The sequence below is a fragment of the Callithrix jacchus genome, chromosome 2 (assembly GCF_049354715.1).
Source record: "Callithrix jacchus isolate 240 chromosome 2, calJac240_pri, whole genome shotgun sequence".
Lineage (NCBI taxonomy): Eukaryota > Metazoa > Chordata > Mammalia > Primates > Cebidae > Callithrix > Callithrix jacchus.
Genome location: NC_133503.1, coordinates 56,125,962 through 56,147,503, shown reverse-complemented (window position 1 = coordinate 56,147,503; position 21,542 = coordinate 56,125,962). Strand labels below are relative to the sequence as shown.

The following is a 21,542-nucleotide window of genomic DNA, read 5'->3' as shown; positions in this document are numbered from 1 at the left end:
TTGTTTTGCATTTGCTGAGGAGTGCTTTACTTCCAATTATGTGGTCAATTTTTGAGTAGGTGTGATGTGGTGCTGAGAAGCCTGTATATTCTGTGGATTTGGGGTGGAGAGTTCTGTAAATGTCTATCAGGTTTGCTTGCTCCAGGTCTGAGTTCAAGCCCTGGATATCCTTGTTGATTTTCTGTCTGGTTGATCTGTCTAATATTGACAGTGGAGTGTTAAAGTCTCACACTATTATTGTGTAGGAGTCTAAGTCTCTTTGTCAGTCATTAAGAACTTGTCTTATGTATCTGGGTGCTCCTGCATTGGGTCCATATATGTTTAGGATCATTAGCTCTTCTTGTTTTATCGATCCTTTTACCATTATGTAATGGCCTTCTTTGTCTCTTTTGATCTTTGTTGCTTTAAAGTCTATTTTACCAGAGATGAGAATTGCAACTCCTGCTTTCTTTTGCTCTCCATTTGCTTGGTAAATCTTCCTCCATCCCTTTATTTTGAGCCTTTGTGTTTCCTTGCATGTGAGATGGGTTTCCTGGATACAGCACACTGCTGGGTTTTGGCTTTTTATCCAATTTGCCAGTCTGTGTCTTTTAATTGATGCTTTTAGTCCATTTACATTTAGGGTTAATATTGTTATGTGTGAATTTGATACTGCCATTTTGATGCTAAGTGGCTGTTTTGCCTGTTAGTTGTTGTAGATTCTTCATTATGTTGATGCTCTTTAGCATTTAGTGTGATTTTGGAATGGCTGGTACTGGTTGTTCCTTTCTATGTGTAGTGCCTCTTTTAGGAGCTCTTGTAAAGCAGGCCTGGTGGTGACAAAATCTCTGAGTACTTGCTTGTTCACAAAGGATTTTATTTTTCCTTCACTACTGAAGCTCAGTTTGGCTGGATATGAAATTCTGGGTTGAAAGTTCTTTTCTTTAAGAATGTTGAATATTGGCCCCCACTCTCTTCTGGCTTGTAGTGTTTCTGCTGACAGATCTGCTGTGAGTCTGATGGGCTTCCCTTTGTGGGTAACTCGACCTTTCTCTCTGGCTGCCCTTAGTATTTTCTTCTTTATTTCAACCTTGTTGAATCTGACGATTATGTGCCTTGGGGTTGCTCTTCTTGCAGAATATCTTTGTGGTGTTCTCTGTATTTCCTGCATTTGAGTGTTGGCCTGTCTTGCTAGGTGGGGGAAGTTTTCCTGGATGATGTCCTGAAGAGTATTTTCCAGCTTGGATTCATTCTCTTCGTCCCCTTCTGGTACACCTATCAAACATAGGTTAGGTCTTTTCACATAGTCCCACATTTCTTGGAGACTTTGTTCATTCCTTTTTGCGCTTTTTTCTCTAATCTTGGTTTCTCGTTTTATTTCATTGAGTTGGTCTTCAACTTCAGATATTCTTTCTTCTGCTTGGTCAATTCGGCTATTGAAACTTGTGCATGCTTTGCGAAGTTCTCGTATTGTGTTTTTCAGCTCCTTTAATTCATTCATATTCCTCTCTAAGTTATCCATTCTTGTTATCATTTCCTCATATCTTTTTTTAAGTTCCTTAGATTCTTTGCATTGATTTAATACATGTTCTTTTAGCTCACAAAAGTTTCTCATTATCCACCGTCTGAAGTCTAATTCCGTCATTTCGTCACAGTCATTCTCCGTCCAGGTTTGTTCCCTTGCTGGTGAGGAGTTTTGGTCCTTTCTAGGAGGCGAGGTGTTCTGGTTTCGGGTGTTTTCCTTTTTTTTTCGCTGGTTTCTTCCCATCTTTGTGGGTTTATCTGCTTGTCGTCTGCGTAGTTGCTGACTTTTCGATTGGGTCTCTGAGTGGACACCCAGATTGTTGATGGTGAAGTATTTGTCTTACTTGGTTTTCCTTCTACCAGCCTAGCCCCTTCGCTGTACGACTGCTGAGGTCCACTCCAGGCCCTGCTTGTCTGGGGTGCACCTCTAGCAGCTGTGGCACAGTGAGGGATGCTACCCGTTTCTTTTTCTGCTATCTTTGTCCCAGGATGATGCCTGCCAAATGTCAGTCTTTTGGATATAGAGGGGTCAGGGAGCTGCTTGAGGAGACAGTCTGTACTCAATTGCTGAGCTGTGAGCTCTGTTGTTCATTCAGGGCTGTTAGGCTGCTATGTTTGATTCTGCTGCAACAGAACTCATTAACAAAATCCTTTTTTTCTCAAATGCTCTGTGTTGGGGGGTTTGGGCTTTATTTTTCGATGTCCGTTGAGGTGTCCTGCCCAGCTAGGAGGCAGACTAGCCACTGTTTGCCTGGCAAGGCTCCACCCTGCTGTTGTGTGATTCGCCCTGTTCCTGCAGGCTCTGCTGTGGTCTCCGCCACGCCCTGCGGCGGCATCTCTTCGTTGTAGCGCGTTGCCTCGGCAACGGCAGGCTGCGTCAGCAGTGGGCATGTATCTCTGTAGGGACGGCTTGCCTCGGCAACGGCTGGCTGCGTCAGCAGTGGTCGTGTATCTCAGTTGGGGCGGGTTGCCTTGTTAGTGGTGGATGCCCCTCCCCCACAGAGCGTCTCAGACCATCTGCTCGGGATAGTTTGAAATGGCAGTTTTGTTCGTCCCACTGGGTACCCCAAACGCTCTGTCCCTGCAATCCCCTGGGCTGGCCTACTGTCCAAGTCTCATTCAGTCTCAAGTCCAGCCCTCTCAAGTCTCAGGTTGCCAGTTCAACAGGGCACCCGGACAAGCGCGCCCTGTGGGGATTGCTGGGTAGGGCCGGCCGCCGCCGCCCAGGCTGCCGGCTTTGCCAGGCAGACCTACTGCCTGGCGTCCCATGTCTTTTTTATACTTGGGAGTTTCCCCGTTCTGTGGGCAACAAAGATCAGTCTGGAAATGCAGCTCCAACTCACCTCTTTACGCATTCAACGAGAGCTCCAATCCTGGGTTGTTCTCACAGCGCCATCTTGAATCCTCCCCCGATCTAATCATCTCTTAAAGGGTCCCTCCTCTCAGTACTATCGTATTGGGGAATATATGTCTTTTCTTTATTTTACTCTATTAAAAATCCTAGTCTAGTTTTATGACTCCGGGGAATAAATCTCAAAATGAATTCTGAAAGAAACAAATGTTCAAACCATAGCAATAGGTAAGGGGAAAGGCATGAGGAAATGTTGGTGTTAGAAACTTTTCCTTGTGACTGAGGAGCTGGGGAGTGGGCCCTTTCTGGTTTCTCTAAGACCCTGTTTTTGTAGCTATCAGAATCATAATAGAACTGTCAGAAAGAATAAAATTATGCAAATTGTGAAACATATGTCAGAGATCTGTCTGTGATGCCAGATAAGCAGCAAATTTTTCTCAAAATGGAAAATAGCCAAATAACTCTTTGAGTGTTTCCATGTGTATCTTGTTTATGGATAACATTTTGTATTTCCCTGAGTTATGTGGATGTCATGGGGACAGGGTGGGTGCCTGATCCAGATGGTTTCTATAAGGAAATACGGCGGGTAAATGAATGTAGAGGTGGCCACCAACAGAGTCTACCACAACCTGAATTTGGGACTAGATTGTGCCAAAATGGAGACATGGCCATTGGAAAACCTTTTGATTTGACCATTAGGAGGTCAGTGGTGACTTTAGAGAACAGTATTATGTTAGAGGTAGGGACAACGATTAGACTGGAAAATATCTCTAAGTGTGCAAATGGTGAAAAAGTAAGCATAGACTATGATTTTAAGAATTTGGGTGGTAAGGTCAGGCATAGTGACCCATGCCGTAATGCCAGCACTTTGGGAGGTCAAAGCAGGTGGATTGCTCAAGGCCAAGTGTTCAAGACAAGCCTGGGCAATATAGCAAAATCCTATCTACAAAAAATACAAAAATTACGGTATGGTGGTTTATGCCTATTGTACCAGCTACTCAGGAGGTCAAGGAGAGGATGACTTGAGCTCGGCAGGTGGAGGTTGCAGTGAGCAGTGATTATTCTACTACACTCCAGCTCTGAGTGACAGAGTGAGACCCTGTTTTTAAAAAAAGAATTTGGGTGGTGAATTTCTTGAGGTGGGCATATTTGAGAGAATACTTTTGGCTCTGCATGTATTATACAGGACTTTTTCTGACAGTTTTGGTAGGTCCAGTATACAAGATTCAGGAAACAGAGATTGAAGAGAAGGAATGTTTCCTTTCTCAAGGAAAAGAGCAAACTATACACACAGTGCAAAAGAAAAGTAAATTTAAACACTGAATGGGACCAGTTGCAGGTCTCAGGAGCCCACGTTATTGAGATCAGAACTTGGAAGCATTCTAAAGGAGGAAACCTTGTCTTAAACACTGGTTTAGATTAGGCACAGGTTGATATGGTTTGGCTGTGTCCCCAACCAAATCTCGTCTTGAATTACAGTTCCCATAATCCCCATGTGTGGTGGGAGGGACCTGGTGGGAGGTAATTGAATCATGAGGGAGGTTACGCCCATGTTGTTCTGGTGAGTTCTCACCAGATCTGATGGTTTCATAAGGGGCTTTTCTCCCTTTTGTTTGGCACTTCTCCTTGCTGCCACCATCTGAAGAATGACATGTTTGCTTTCCCTTCTGCTGTGAGTGTAAGTTTCCTGAGGCCTCATTAGCCCTCCATAGCCCTGTGAAACTGTGAGTCAATTAAACATCTTTCCTTTATAAATCACCCAGTCACGGGTATTTCTTCATAGCAGGGTGAGAATAGACTAATATACAGGTCTAGCTGACAACATAACCAATGCCTTTCCTCAATGTCTGTATCCATCAATCTGTGTTAAGTCTTTCCTCTTATAGGGCATAATTTGGTTGGAAAATATCCATTTGACTGGATATCCATTGACTGGAGGGGAAAAATTAAAAAAAGATGAGCTAGTTGAGCTACATTATAGTGTATCAGTTATTTAGCTTTTAAAAAGTGGAGAAGATCCCCTATGGTAACTGTCTAGACTGTATGGTAACTGAACTGGAAAAGGAATTGATTAAAGAAGTTGGAGAACACTGGTAGATTATCTGTGAAGGAATCTTATACAGAGGAGTGAGGTCAGTTAGATTTTGGAGGGGAGGTAGGTTAGGAAGTGTAGAAATCATGGAAAGAGTGGATTCAAGATATACTAATCTGTATGAAACCATTTGTAATTAGATTTGCAAGGTATAACTTGACAAAGCAAACCTGGAATGTTGAGACAGGAGGAATAGTTGTGAGAGTTTGAGGAATGAGAGTAAATAAAAGGTAGCAATGGTCAGAAAGGATGTCCAAGATGTAACTACATCAGTTATTACAGTCACAATTTACAGGCAACTATCCATTTCCAATTGTGGTTAAATTTTCTTCGGTTTCTCTTCATGTGTCTTAAAAGGGGGAAGGGTTGGGCCCTTTCTCACCTGCCCCTTGCCTGAAATCCAGTAGGGGAGCTAAGCTCCTACCACCTTGTTGCCCAAACTAAGCTTAGATGTGTGGCTTGTCCTTTGATATCAAATCTGTAGTAGAGCTTTGTAGCCATCACAGGGGCCAGCAGGACATTTTGAAAGGTTTATTCTTCTGTTGAATAGAAGGCGAAGCAACCTTAAATCCCCAGGTATCTTCTGTGTTCAGAAGTCTTTTCAAATTTGGCTCATTGGTAGACTTGAATAAAAGAACTGAAAATTACATGTTAAATAATTTTTAAAGCTAAGCTTAAAAATGAATTTTATCCATCCATTTTATAAAATTAATGGTAATAAACTAACTCTGCTAAGAAAAACTTAAATAGCCTAATTCATATTATCTTAATGCCATCATTTAAAATGATCAGTGATCCTTATCCTTAAATACATATATATTTAAATATAAAATATATATATTATATATTAAATGTTATATATTAATATAATATATATTAAATATATATTATATATTATATGTTATATAGTAATATATTATATATTAAATATATACTATATAATAAATATTATAAAATATAATAAATATTACATATTAAATATAAATATATTTATATTTAAATATAAATATATATATTTAAGGATAAGGATCACTGATCATTTTAAATGATGGCATTAAGGTAATATGGCATTAAGATAATATGAATTAAGATAATGTGTGTGTGTATATATATATATATACACACACATATATATTCACATAGCTTGAAGGACAATGTTTGTGTCCTTCAAATTTATATGCTGAAATCCTAAGCCCCAATGTGGTGGTATTAGGAGGAGGTGGTGCCTTTGAGAAGTGATTAAGTCATGTGGGTAGGGCCCTCATGAATGGGATTAGTGCTCTTATAAGTGGGACCACAAAGAAATCATTTGCCCTCTCTCTGCCATGGGAGGATACAGTGAGTTGTCAGCCTGCTACCTGGATAGGGCCCTCACCAGAACGTGACCCTGATCTATGACTTCCAGCCTCTAGAACTGTGAGAAATAAATTTCTGTTGCTTTTAAGCCACCTGTTCTTCAGTACTTTATTATAGGATCTCAAACTGACTAAGACATAAATGTAATGATCTTTCATGTAGGTATTGTAAGCATATTTAAATGTGGCATTTTCCCATGATTTCCAAAATTACTTTAAAACTTATTGCATTGATTGGATGTACCATAATTTGTTTACCTGTTGTCCTTGTTGTTGGGAAAAAAGGAAAATTTTATTCTGTAGTATGGAACTTCTTCTCAGACTGTAGTAAACAATTTTAGGTTTATGAATATTTCTTCATGTGGATTATTTGTAGGGCTGAAATACATACCATTAATCCCATTTTATAGAAAAATAAAAGATACTAGTCTTTTTTGAAAAAGTTTAATTATACAAATATTATAAACACAAAAATGATAAATACCTACAATATCACCATCCAAATAAATCAACTTGCTTCATCTTTCAGTTTCCCTAGTAATCTTGATTCATGTGTATACATCACTTTTACATATTTAACATTAAATTTTGCCATATTGAAATTAAACCCTCATAAATCCTTTTAAAGGCAGTACAATATTCCATAAGTTTAAAATAACCATAATCTAGTTGGCCTTCCCCTTTGTCTGGTTAAGAAGCATTGCTAATTTTTCCCATCTTTAAATTCTGCTACAGTGCACATTGCTGCTACTAACAACATTTTCTTATTTAAATATTGTTGCCTGGATGAATTTTGAAGATAGGTTTACTAGGTGAAGGTATATAAACATTTTTATGTCTATTTAAAAATACTGACCAGTTATTTTCTGAAAGAATATACCTGTGCCAACTGCATCAGTGTGCAAATGTTTGTCTTACTGCATTTTGACAGGAAAGGTAGACAACTTCAAATAATGGGAGGCATTATTTTGAAGTTAAAACTCAGCTCTGCCATTTGCTAGTAGAATTACTCTAGGCAAGTTTCTTAATTTCTTTGAGCATGGTTTCTCTAAGATGGGGGTAATACTGCCTACCTTGTAGAGTTAGGGTTCTTTTCAGGACTAAACATGAAGTATAAACTGCCTACCTTGTAGAGTAAGGGTTCTTTTCAGGACTAAACATGAAGTATAAAACAACCTTATGACATGGCCCTCAATACACTCACTATTTAAACAGTCTGGTAGGTTAGGGAAAAACAGCTCACTTTAATCCTGCTTTTTTCTCCAAGGACAGGACCATGGTTTAACCATGTCCATTTATTTGATAGATTTAACCACATTTATTTAATAGAGTCTAAGTTCCGTTTTTTGCCATTTGTGAAATCACATTGAATCTTAAAATCAAGAAAATATTTAATGTGGTAGTGTTCCTCTGTTTTTCTTGAAAAGTGGTTATTGTGCTGTCTTCCAAAGTTCTAGAACGGAAAAACTACCTTTTCACTTGTGTGCGTTATGTGCTTATCTCTTTGTTCATGTATTTATTGACATCTTGATGGTTTAATAAGAATTAATTTGCATGTACTTCTCAAAGTTCGTAATTTCTAACCATTTCTCTTGTGTACTTTATTGTGATTATTTGAAGTTCTCTTATTTGTGGGAATGGAGCAGGTGATGAAAGAACTTAAGAATTACATATGGGCCAGGCACTATGATTCATTCCTGTAATCCCAGCACTTTGGGAGGCTGAGGCGGTTGAATCACCTGAAGTCAGGAGTTCAAGACCAGCCTAATCAACATGGTGAAACCCCATCTGTATTAAAAATACAACAAGTTAGCTGAGCATGGTGGTATGTGCCTGTAGTCCCAGCCACTGACTCGAGAGGCTGAGACTTGACAATTGCTTGAACCTGGGAGGTGAAGGTTGCATTGAGCTGAGACTGTGCCACTGTACTCCAGCGTGGGTGAGAGGGTGACTCTGTATCTAAGAGGAAAAAAAAAAAAGAAAAAGAATTGCATATGCATGAATGTGCCAGTTTTTCCTTTTTGAGATTGTCCTTGTCATTCTTCCTCAAATCCTAAATAGGGTTTTATTCTATGACCTATTATTCTTTGGTCTTTTTTTTTTTTCAGAGATCATACTGTATTATAAGTGATCATTTTAGGTCCTTGTTTACCTCATTAGGCTCTGATATATTTACTCAAGAATAAAGACAATGTTTTATTTATTTACAAGGGAATAGGCATTCAATAGATGCCAGATGAACAAAAATATTTGACTCTGGTCCACCGGAGTTAACTTAAGGTGTGACTCTGAAGTCCCCTCGGTCTTACCGAGGAAACTGCAGATCTGTTTTCCCAAAAATAATCAAGTAATCACTACCTCTTCCCTTGCTTTGTAATGGTGTTCTGGCTATCGGCTTCCCTGGCGGTATGTTCTCCTGGATCACTGCTTATTTCACACATAAACTGTGTTTCTTTCTAAGATTGCCCATGTGTAAGCTGAGTACAGCGATCACCATCTTGTTCTTGTTCTCTGTCTTGGAATGTTTAAGAATAAGTGCTATATTGAACTGGTAAATTGATAGATGATGAATTCTTATATTCACTTGAGTTTATTTCTGGGTTTTCTAGTCTGTTCAAGTCAACCATTTCCGTTTAGATGCCTGGCACTCTGCTAGGCTAGAGTGATAAAATAGGAAGCTGTGCATCTGTTCTTCAGCCGTATTCCAGCAGGCTGAACAGAAGAATGAATAAGTTGCTTCAGTACAATGTTAACTGTGAGAGAGGTTGCCCTCTATCATGGGTGTCCAGTGTGGCCTGAAAGTATAGGGAAAGTTTTACTTGGTCCATTAAGAGAACAAGTCAGAGAAGCCTTCATGAAGAGGGATATCTCAGCAAAATCTTAGAAGATGAGCAAGGGAAAGCTGGGCAAAGAAAGGCGAAGGGTATTTTTCAGGTAGGAAAATAATACCAAATGTAATTGATCTATGTCTTCGATTTGGAAATATTATTTTCATTATTGCCATTTTGTGATTTTTAAACAGTCTGTTAGGTTTTTGTAATTTTAATGATTTTTCTTAGAGAATTTTTTTTTACCTGTTTTTTCTTTCATTTTGCCTGGTCAATTTTGGAATTATTTTATCTACTTCCCAGAAAATTTCCATTGTGATTTAAAAGTATTGGCATTTTGTTAAATGTGTAAATTAATTTAAAGAAAAACAATTTTAAAAGTCTTTATCAGTTTTAGTCTATAGTTAAGAGTTGGTCTCTTCATTTAATATTTATCTCTCTCAAATTTATTTAGTTTTTTTCTGGCATAGGTTACAGCAGATCAATTATGGCATTTTTTTCACATGTTAATTTATGATTGTATATAAGTATGCCATGTACATTATATATATGTAATATTAGGTCAGAAAATGTATATTTTGGTAGAATTTCCTAAACAAAAATTATTTCACTTTTACTTAAGAAACAAGCACTAATTTTTACTAATTATACTAATTTTTACCAATTTTTTATGGTTAATTTTTCAAAATTGTACATTTCATCAAAATTTTCTACTATGAGGAATTATGTTGCTATAACATGTTTTTATTTCATATGTTATTAAGCTTATTTTAATATTTTAGATTTATCAGCAGTTTTTTTAGATTTTTAGTTTTAATATTTTATGATGTGAAATCTAGAATGACTTATTCCATCTTGGTTTCGTAGATTTTTGTTTTTGATTGTTCTGGAATCTTAGTTGAATGCTTTATTCATTTCTCTGTTGACAAGTTGAAATGCTCTTATTGTGTCAAAGACTGCTTTGGTCAAATTTCATCATTTGTAGCATTTTTTAACTATTATTCTTTAAATAGGCTTCCTTCTCAAATCATCAATTAGGGAAGTGTTTTAAATTCCTGGGATCTTAGGGAATATAAAATATATTGTCTATTTTTACTTTCAGGGAATATAGTCTGAAAAGTTTAACATTTTCTTTCTGAGACAATATTTATTTCATTTATATGATGATTGACAGTCAAAGAGAAGTTTCTTTTCTGCCATGTGTAGAGAGAATAGACAAGGTGTTTATGAGTTAATTTTTTTGCTTTGCCAATTTTTAAGTTATATGACAGAGTAGTTAAAATTTTTCCCTTATAATTAAATTTGTCAAGTTTCTTCTTCTTTTTACTTTTCAAAGTTTTGGATTTTTGTTTTTGGTTACTTGCCTGCTGAGCACAGGCTTTAATCATGTATAATCAATAAGACAGGGCATTTTATCATTATAAATTTGTTAACCTGCATCTCTCCTATACTTTTTGCCATAATGTCTACTTTAAAATATTGATTTTTCTTTTATTTCCGTTTAATAGATTAATTTTTTGCCCCAATTATTTTTAAATGCAAAGCTCGACTTCATCTTCTAATAGATTAAAACTGATTATGTGCTCTTATAATTTCTACCCTTGATTTAATATTATCCTAAATTTTGCTGTTCCACATGCTTACTTCCTATTAAAATATAATATAATTTGGAAGATTATATTTTCACATTTTATGTGCCCATATTAGATTTTAGTGAGAGCTATCTGGAAAAATCTCACAAGTGTTTTTTTAATTTGTTTAATTACTCGTGCCAGAGAGTCTTAAAGGCTCATCCATTATCTGTCTATTAATGGGTCAGAAGGGTCTTTCTTGGGGGCTGTATATTGAGCCTCAGCTGCAAGAGTTTGGTATCACTGAGAGTAATTAACGTTTGATGGTCACAAATTAAAATTACCCTATCATTGGACTCAACCGGAGATGCTAATTCATACACAATGCTCACAAGTTTTTCTAAAATGCATTTTGTTTATTCCTTTATGCTCTAATCCCTATTCCGCTCCCCTCTAATCTGGTTCTTTTCTTAGGGTAAAGTGAGCCACAGAATCTTACATCTCTTTTAAAGGGGTAAATATCAAAGAAATCTCAAAGTTGGTGATTTATACCTATTTGCTACTTTTTAAACCTTCCTTCCTTGGAAGACAAGGCATAGAGCTTTTTAATTTTATCTTCCTGGTATTTTATCTGCTTTCTAATTTTGTTTCAACAATGATGTCAATTAGTTTGACATGTCAGTAACAGCCTTTCTGTTTCTCATTAGAGTTTATCTTTTTGGCTAAGATTCAGTTGTTTTTCTCACTAAGTCTCTTAAATAGAGATTTCATTACTTTTGATTTAGATTTTTTTTTTTTGTTGGTAAATTTTCTCAAAAGAGAAGCCAGGTAATAAAATTACTGTGTCTTTGGAAATAAATTGTGCTCTGCCTGGGAATAACATTTTTGTTATATCCTTTTATCTTGGGAGTTCTGTAATGTTTCTTCAGTGATATTTGGAGTCAGGACATAAATTAATAAGATGTAGCCTTTGATGGAAATCCACTTGGGAACAGACATTGTTTCTGTCACATCTTAGATATGTAAAATTTGTTTTAGATTTTCTAGATGAGATAATTACCTATCTACCTTATAATATGATTGTGAAGATCAACTTAGATATATATATTTGATTCTATATTAACCTTAAAAATGTGTATAAGGATTTTCAAGGCCCCAAATAGATAAGTAAATGGGTATAAATCATAGTACAATGTAGGGTTATACAAAAAGTTAGAACAAATGAGAGAATCAAAGAAGAATAACAAGGGCCATGGAGAGAAGACAATGTGTGGATGAGATTATGAAGGATAATATCCTGGGGTGGGTGGCGTTAGATAGATACACATTCTAGGCAGATTCTAGCATGTCCACTGACTTGTCACTGTGGAAAGTCAGGAGAGATGAGGTGCTCAAAATGAATTATTGTGGGGAGTGGATCCAAGTGGTTCTACCACCTTGCCCTTTTTTCACCGATTGTCTCATCCATGGCCCCATCTAGGGGAGCAGGAGAGATGAGCACCTGACTCAAAGATGGCTTATTTGTAGGCTAACCAGGAGCGCTAAAGCAGCCTGGTTGAAAAGGTTTTACCTAACAGGAACCAATCCGGCTTCCTTCTTCAAAAATAGAGAAGGGAGTGGTGAAGAGGGAAGTGGTAAACTGTGGCCAGAGGAGCCTATGTAGGTCATTAGAAAAGAAATTGAGGATGGCTGTTCCCTTAACATGCTCCACATCCTGGGAACTCACAAATTCCAGGCCATGTATTACCTTTACAGTAAGCTCTCTTTTCATAAGGCAACCTGTGTCAATCTCTTCCCAAGAGGCAAAATGGCTTACCCAACTGATCAAAAAGACATGGAAGAGATGTTAATCTGAAAATTTATTTCTGAGGTAGAGTCAATAGGAGTGACTGATTTATCATCTGTAAGAGAGGAATTCCCTAAAGAAGTGGACAAGGGTACTTTCCTTCTTACCAATCATTATTTTTATTAATATATTTTACAAGACTGCAGTTGAAATAATATTAAATACAAATTTTTTATACAGAAAGTGTAATAAAGTTAAAATAGTTCCTTGTAATTCATAGCATTATTGCAATGCTTACAAAATTTTTGCATAGAGTGTGCAAGGATTGATGTTATTCAAAACAAAACTAAAATGCTCTTCTTACATCACACCCAAACCCAGAGAAAAACCAAACCAAACCAAAAATAACCCAAAGGTTCAACTCAATTGCTTTATGGGAATGGAGTTTCTTTTTCAAAATCTCCAAGCAAATGGGACTATTATTACTTCACCATTTCTGTTAAGAACGTCGGAATCTGGCTTCTTCAGAAGCGCATCTAACTAGCATAATGGTGGATGGCCTCTACCTTTTCCTTCTGAAACACAACCTCCTTAAAGAAGTATGTTTCAGTTTCTTCATAATCTCAAAAAGGGAGAAACCTGACTGGGAGAGGTGGTTGATACATGAAAAACTTTGTTCCCCTCCTCACGGAAACAATAGATAAAAAGTAAGTCAGCTTGGTGTTCACTAAATTTAGATGAGCCAACACTTCCCTTTACTTTTCTAGAATCTTCCATCTCTTCTAGAGAGCCAGATTTCTGGCTCTGGTGAGGTTAGTCCTATGAGACCCTTTAATGATGATCTATTCTTGGCTTGTCATTTGGATGCTACACCATTTAAAAGAAATCCTGACTGACTTACTGTAGAGTCTTTTTTCATTCTTGGCTCATCCCTTTACTAAGGTTTTGTGGGGGGTGTTGAACCAATCAAGGACTGGCACTGGGGCTGAGTCTTTTGGATATGGTGAGGAGCTCTATCCACATTCCTCCCAGAGGACCAGGTATGTGTTGTGGAAAAAGCACATGAGAGCGGGATAGACCCCAACTTCTTTGCTGCTGTGGCCCCCTAAGCTCTGGGTGAAGGCAGGTTGACAGCAGGGCTTTAAACAAGGGCATTCTGATTTCTGATCTGTTTGGATGATCCCTGGATGAGTTAATTCTTCAAAAGGACTTTGTCTTTTAACTCTTATGGATCAAAGCCTGATCTCTTCGCTTAGAAGATGAAAGCGTTCCAAAGAAACCAGGCTGTAAGGACCTTCAGATGCACTCATTTTCTCCTTTCCCAGTTGAAACACCACCATCCTCATTGCTGAATGTAGGAGGCCAGGGTCAAGGTTAAAGGGTGCCACTTTAAAAACAAGAATTGGCAAATGAGTCTCATTTCCAACTCAGATGAATTGGTAGTGATGTCCTGAGTGCTCTGGTGAGGAGAATTCTCCATTTGGGGAAGGGTATGGCCCATTAATGATGGCTGCCAGGGTGTGGGGCTGAAGCCATTACAGAACCAGAGTGGTCAGCTCAGCTCTGTCATTGTATGCCTAAGTGCAGTCAGTGAATCCTTGGTAGTTCTTTGTTATAGGGAAACAGAGACAATGACAAAGCCGAGCTTCCTTCTCTTTGATCCCTCCCTTGAGTTTTGCCACAAGTAAAGGTAGAGAAGAATACTGACAAACCTCTAAAGTAAGATGTTTGTCTTTTGAAGGGAAGTGCAAAGGAAAGATGTATGTGTGCGGAAATGCTGACTTGCTTAGCCACACCCACAGATCACTGATATTTTTATCCTAAATGTGAGGCTAACCATCCAGGTATTTTCCAATCTATTTTTTTTTTTTTTTAAAGCTTGACTTAAGAAGTCACACACAGAGCAAACTAATTTTTTGGTGTTCTAGATTCTATTATTCAGGCAGGCTTTCTGTATTTTCACCTCAGGTATCTATACTTTAGTATGGATGCTGTCACTGTGAGAGACTACAGAAAGCAGGGAAATAGAAGTTCTATAGCCTCATCCACCCAAGAAGATCTAGTTTAAAACCTAGTAGGGGACAAGTCCCAACAACTTAAAAAAATAGTTTAACATGTGATGACTTTATAGCAGAGTGGTTGGGAGTTAAAACTACATTCCAGCTCTGCCATTTTCTAGCTAGTGGCTTTGGGCAAGTTTCTTACCCACTCTGAGCCTCAGTTTCCACATCCGTATGTTGGAACAGTATTAGAACTCAACTCAAAGGATTGTTTTGAGGATGAAATGAAAGAATGCATGTAAAATGTTTAGCATAGTGCCTAGCAATAGCTCAATGAATATTAATAAATATTCTTAACATTGAAGAATAGAATTCTGCCCATGTCTTAGGGTAGGCTTTAGCTCCAGGAAAATCTCTTTGATGTTTTGCAAGATTTTGTGGGATGGTTCTTTTTGGGTTTCATAAATTTGCTTAGATTGTCAAAAGAATCTAGGGCCCCCCAAAATGTTAGAAACTCATGAATTAGATGAATCTGGGAACTAAAGAAACACTGTCTTTCTTGTTTATAAGTGTCTTCTTCCTGCCCTTAGACAATCCTTTTGCTACAGTGTTCCCATGGAACGTAATAGACCAGTTTGGAATTTCTCATTTTATGAAATTCTGAGCTACCTCTGATTTCACCAAAAATCCCCAAATGTAGAAGTAGGCTGTGAAGACATTGGAAGGTGAGGGACTTTTAGACAACTCTAGGCATATGGAGTAGATTTTAGATTAAGCAGATGTTTTCTTTTGTCTTCTCCCAAAGAAGCTGGCCTTGTAATTGTGTGATTAAGCTGACCTTAGCTAATGTTCAGTGATGAAGCCAAATTAACTCACTTACTAGTGAGGCTGTCCACATGCCTAATGAGGCATTTGGAACCCCACTCTGGCTTCCTATTGCAACAGGTGGATTTAGACCCTAAACATGCTTCTTGCTTACAGTGACTTTTTCTTTGTTCTATTTCACTTGCAAATCTCAAAACGGGTGCTGATATTTATTACTGCTTGCTGGGCTAAAATTGAGGAGCAGCAGTGAGCTCTGCTGTTGGAAGGTTGGAGGCTGTTTATTGATAGCATCATTAATACTGTATTATGACATCACACTATTGCATCAAGGGCTCGTGACATTCTTCTCTCTCAAATGAGGATGCTAATTTCCTACTATTTTGTCAGTATCTACAAAAGAAATGTAGGGGGAGAACCAAAGAAAATAGCATATGTGAGCATGGGTTGCCCCAAAAGTTTCTATGTGTGTTCTAACAATACTCAAGAGAAGACCTCCCACAAGTCATTATTTTCCCTTTGCCATTCAGACCTGCCTTGAGAAGTTTCAAGGACTCCATTGTGAAGAAAGCTTTTAAGAACCATAGAAATCTCATTGCTTTTGAAAGTGCGAATGCATGTGGTGTGCTGTGCTGGCTGAAGCAGCAGGCTTCAGACCGCTTTATCTCTTATCAGTGGCTTGGCTTTGTGCATGAGAAATTCAGAGGCAACTGTATAATTTTAAATTCCGATTACCACAAAGAAAGAGATGCATCTGACATCCCAATGCCGTAGCTTTGACTATTTTAATGGAAATATGTTGGAACTAGGGGAACCTTCCACCAAGGAGATAGTGATGAAAGACCGCAAGAGAGACATTTTATCTTTGAGATAAAAGGCCTGTTTTCGAAGGTTGTTTCTTTTATTATAACTTTTTCCTGATCTGCTACTAGGGCACCATGCAAATGTATCATTCCAGGAGTTGTTTCCTTATCCTTTTTGTGCCTAAGATTCCTTTGGACAGGGGGAAGAGGGAGAACTGGTCTTGTTTAATGAAATTTTTGACCTTTCATAGAGCCTTGAAACATGGGTATGGATCGATTTACCTCTTTGGTCCAAACCTCATGCTACTTTTGGCCTAAAATAAACAAAGCAAGATCCTCTGATTGAGCTGCTGCTAAGGGCAGTGTTGCCAATTTAATTATATTTCAGCTGTTTCCAAATAAATGGCTGAGGGATTCCCTTAAGTGACTTTGATTAGGGTCTAGTAAATGGGGGTCATTTACGTTTAAAAAAATCCTTCCTCCTTATCATGAATACTCATACATCCAAAGAGTCATCCACAGCTGATAATATTTTTTATTTGTTTTTTTAAACTTCATATTGAATATGAAGCCCTGGATGATCAAAAGGGATGTTGACTGAAGGGACAAATGTCTGATAGGAAGCTGCCTTACCACACGGAAGCAGAGATGTCAGCAATATGTCTTTTCAAAATGTGTCTTTTGTTGTTGTTGTGTTTTGCATTCCTTCTACACCACAGAACAAAGACCCAGCTTCTTAGAAATAAAACCAAACTGGTATTCATCTGGTTCCTCCCAGAATCATCTGATGAAAAGAATTTTACTCTATTTTTCTGTTCCCATGTATTTTAAGATGCTTTTTCCAATACTTCTAATTATTTATTGTTCTCACTAACCCTTCAAGCCTGGTGTGGCTTAAGCAATAAGTAGAGTGGCAGTGTTGATAACTGAAGTGATGGAGGAGAAAAAGACATGTTAAGTCAAAAATATTCTCCAGACGACCATGGAATGGGCATCCTCTGGACTATGGGAGGGTGAGGTGGAAAACTTGATATGAATATAGACAGCAGAAATAGTCTCTACAAGAAAGAGATTCTCAGGGTAAACCATAGGGTCCCCTACTTCACTTCTCATTACACAATGATGCTGGACTGCAGGGCCTGGTACGTATCTGTCTATGAAGGGTCTTGGAAGATTGTAACTTCTTTCCTTTTCTACTAGGCTTCCCCTAATTCCATCCTCCCTGTTCCCAGGACTCTTCTGAGCCTCTGTTTCCCTGGAAGGTAAATTGCTTACTTCCACATGGCTTGGAAAGCAGGCTTTCCACATGTAGGGTAAGGAAGGACTTCCTGAAACACTTTGCCATGTAACATATTCCCAAGCCTACACAGAAACGTAAGCTTACTCCCTGCTGTTGGGAAATGTGCTTTCTTTCCTGCTCTCTCGAACGCATACCACAAAAACCTCCAGGTCAGGGGTCAGCAAACTTTGTAAAGGACTAAATAGTATTCTATGCTTTATGGGCTACATAGTCTCTGATACAACTAGTTGACCCTGCTGCTGTAATGTAAAATTAGAAAACATAAATGAATGTATGTGGCTATGTGACAATAAAACTTTATTGACAGGAAAAGGTGGTGAGTCAGATTTGGTTTCTCAGTGGTAGTTTGCTGACCTCTGCTCTAGGGTCAAACCTCAAGCAAACGTTGGTCTACAATTGCTGGATATGCTATGAAAACTATCCATAGAGAAAATGACCTAAAGGATGATCAAAGCCACTTCAAGTTTATAACATTTATACCTTGGATAATGTAACAATTATAAAGCCACATGTCAGGATTTTACCTTGGTAGATGTCACCATAAGGGCTTTTGAAAGCCTCTGTGATACTTGAATAGTTTCCTAAGACTTCTATGAATTCTTGAGCAGATATCAAATAGAAGTAAATGTAACATATTTGGAAATCAGTTTTAATTTGTAAAAATCTTCTGAACAATATTAACATACTAGAACTTCTAGTATATTGAAGGTTTATTTGAACTCTTTATGATACCGTCTGTTTAATATACCCAAAGGCGTGATTGTCTAGAAAATATCACATATAAAGATTAGAAAGAATCTCATTTTTTAAAAAGTAGGTGTTAGTAGATTTTAATGTAAAAGCTTTTCTTCCCACCCAAGAATTCAGGTAAAATTTTTTCTCATGACCATGGACAGATATTCTAGTTTGAGGGTGTTGGGATAAAAAGATGTACATTGAGAAACTTAGAATGCATTTTACTACCAATTTCTGAAATCTGAACTGAAATACATAATTTAAGCCATATCAAATTTCCTGCTTATTACTTTGTATATTGTGGTCACTTAGCATAAATGAAAAATAGAATTTTATCATATCTGTTCCCAATAGGTACTTGATATATACTGTTGATTGTTCTTATTTTTATTCTATTTGTGATCTCATTACCCTTAGGATTAAATTTCGCATGTGGAATCACACCAGTCTTTTTTATTGGCATAAAACTTCTGGTACTAATATCATTCTTTCATGTAGTGATTAGAACAAAATCTAAGGAAGATGTTCTGGGAGCTTTTTGCTCTTTTGTCATCCAAAGAGAATGAACTTGAGATGGCAAAATGCAAAGAGTGTCTACTTAAAAAAAAATCACCTGTCTTAACGTATCTAGCCACAAACGACTTTGTAGCTATTATTGTTTATCTGAATGATATGGGGTAAGTGATCCTAGTAGCCAAGGAGGACCTTTCCTGGCTTGGAAAAACGCTGTATTGATACATGCAGATTCTGGCAGCATGGCCCTGTGGGATATTAATTCTACTGATCCAGAGTAATCTGATGTCTTTCATTGTTTTCCTTTTTAGATCCTAGTGCTGCAAACCAACCGATCACTGGGTCTCACCCTAAGAATGACCAGCCCAACTCTCCAGATGAAATACTGAGTGTTGGGGTCTGGATGCCAGCAACATCACTGGTTCATCACTGGCCAGGCTAGGACCCATCCTCCATCCCCCACCAACTACTTGTAAGTGACTGAGCAACACACAGCTTGCTTTTACATCCATGTGTGCAAATCTCAGCCTGATGCTTGAGTGTCATCTCAAAAAAATATTAAATCTTTTACTTATCTCCTATACAAAACTCCCCTTGCTTGTAAAGTAAGAAAAATTAAAACCTCGTTGAGGGAAAAGAAAAACAAACTCAAATGCCACCCAGGCCTACAAATACTACTTCATTTAGACTTGCGGGGCCACTGCTTTCCAAATGGCATCCAGGACTGTCTAAGCCAGCAATGAGTTCATTCTGGGCTCTCGAGAGTCCTCATCTGCCAACCATTTGGTTTATCTATCAGCTTTTAAGATGTCCAGTCATAACTAAGTCATTCTCCTCCAATCTCCAAAATAAACTATAGGTAACAAGATAAATTAGATGTGCTTCTCCTTGCTGAGTGCATTGACTTAAGGCATAGGCACATTTCCTCCTCTTTGAACAGAGATGGTGTAATCTCCTGTCCCAGCACAAGAGCTGGCCAGGGTGACCCTGGAGCATGATGATGAAGGTGGGGTGATGAGAGGTAGCTGATGGCGGGAATTAGGGTGCTGCTTCCACATACAGGGGAGGAGGTACTGCTGGGCCCCATGGGACACAGTGATTCTCATAAAGACATTTGACTCAGTTTATATTATCTTTCAGTGAGCAATTCTGGTGGCATGTAATTCTTCTTAGAGAAAACACATTAGTGGATTTAGGAATATGAATATCCCAGCACAAATATAAGAAGAAGATCAAAGTCATAGAGTTTGTGCATGCCTTTAAAAATAAAGGACATGTTTTGACATTACCCACCAATCCCAAGAAACATAGTAAACATAATTAGGTTCCTTATGCTACTCTTAATTAGACATCCAGGCTTCTCTTGGGGTAGGAGTTCTGCTCTTGGGGATTTTGATTAACCTGATCATTGTGTGTTGAAATATACTGGATAAAGTCAGAAGTGGGAATAAAACAGCTTTTAAGCCATTTTTCCTTTAAACAGAGACATATCACCCATTTGTTCATTGCCTGTCAGGCCGTTGAGTAGCTTCCAGCTGACTGAGGAGCAGCTGTTATCTTATTTTGTGCTGATTTACAGCTCCTAATTTGATTGTGGGAGAGTCTGGGAGTTTGAGGGAGCAAGACAGCAGAAGTTCGGTGAGTAGTTCAAAATGTGCTGAAATTCATCTTCCTCATTCATTCAACTACAAAAACCTCACTATGTTTGGCTGCCAAGGTAGGGTAGCCATTTTGGGTTCATGTGGCTGACTTCTACAGCATTGCCAGTTCCTACCTTGAGGAGGGGAAGGTTGGCCAGCTTTACTAAAGCTTAAACAGGAAACCAAATGCCTATTTTTGATACAAAGGTCTCAGAGCTGGAGTGCGACTTTGAGATTCCCGCCATCACTCCCTCGTAATGACACTAAAGGAGAAGATATGTTGCTGCTCGAACATCTAGATGAAGATTCTGTCGGTGTCCAATATGCTGTGTGATTCCGAATAGTCTGGGGAATGTTGGGACGGATGTGTATTTAGATTTTTATCACATAGGTGGTGGGGATGGGATGAAAAATGACAGTGGCTATCACAGGGTCACCCATGGTTCCTTTTGTACTGAAACCTCATTTTATACAGAGGATATATATATTTATTTATATATATTTATATATATTTATATCCACCCACATACGCAAACACACTCAAGCGCACACATACACGCATACACACACACAAAAGGTCTTTGATAGGCTTTCTGTGTTCTAGTAAAAATAGCTGGCAGCCAGTGTCTAAAGCCAAAAAAAGGCCTTGATGCTGCTGACAATGTCCACTATGGATAGTCTTTCAGAGGCAGACACTTGTGTTTATCTGACAAGTGGACCCAGCTCCTGCCTGAGACAGGAATAATCTCCCATTGGCGCAGACGCAGATCTCGAAGACCTTCTGCCTCGTTCCTGTAGGCGTGTAGGATCCATGAGGCAGTCTAGGTAGTTTGATTTTCGCAGCATCTAACTTAATCTAAAGAGAGAATAGGAAGGAGAGGATCAGTCAGAGGCTGTCGTCTCTTCTCTTGACATTCAGAAACAGCAAATGAATGTTCAATTCAACTTAGATCTAATGAGCATGGGTTATGTGTTGATTGCTTTTGGTACTGAGGATTTGGACACGAACAAGACAAAGTCTCTACTTTCACAGAAGCTTAAATTCTAGCAAGGTAATGCTGCATTGGTCTATGTTAGCATTTTGTGAAAAATGTCATACAGAATGTGAATGGAGTCCTAGAGTTCAATAACCGTGCAAATGCGGCATTTAACAATTTTCTCTACTACGGACTTCTGAGATCCTACTACGACTGTGTGCAAGGTGAGCGTTCAAGAAGAGAATAGAGTGGGTAACATTTTCCAA

The 21,542-nt window shown here is 38.2% G+C and overlaps 1 protein-coding gene and 1 long non-coding RNA gene across 11 annotated transcripts in view; one reads left to right on the top strand and one right to left on the bottom strand.

Annotated features, from left to right (window-relative positions):
* Window positions 1-21,542, top strand: part of LOC144581157 (uncharacterized) — a 178,506-nt gene that overhangs the window by 94,418 nt on the left and 62,546 nt on the right. The window contains exon 3 of the long non-coding RNA XR_013531688.1: window positions 18,971-19,131. This is a non-coding gene — a long non-coding RNA (uncharacterized LOC144581157). The remainder of the gene's footprint in view (window positions 1-18,970; window positions 19,132-21,542) is intronic.
* The window catches only part of SGCD (sarcoglycan delta), a 1,112,169-nt gene continuing 1,103,268 nt past the window's right edge, over window positions 12,642-21,542 (bottom strand). For all 10 annotated transcript variants that reach the window (XM_078363722.1, XM_054251085.2, XM_078363713.1 and 7 more), the window contains one exon: window positions 12,642-21,155. In XM_078363722.1, coding sequence (XP_078219848.1) covers window positions 20,982-21,155 — 174 coding nt within the window. In that variant the 3' untranslated portion in view covers window positions 12,642-20,981. The remainder of the gene's footprint in view (window positions 21,156-21,542) is intronic.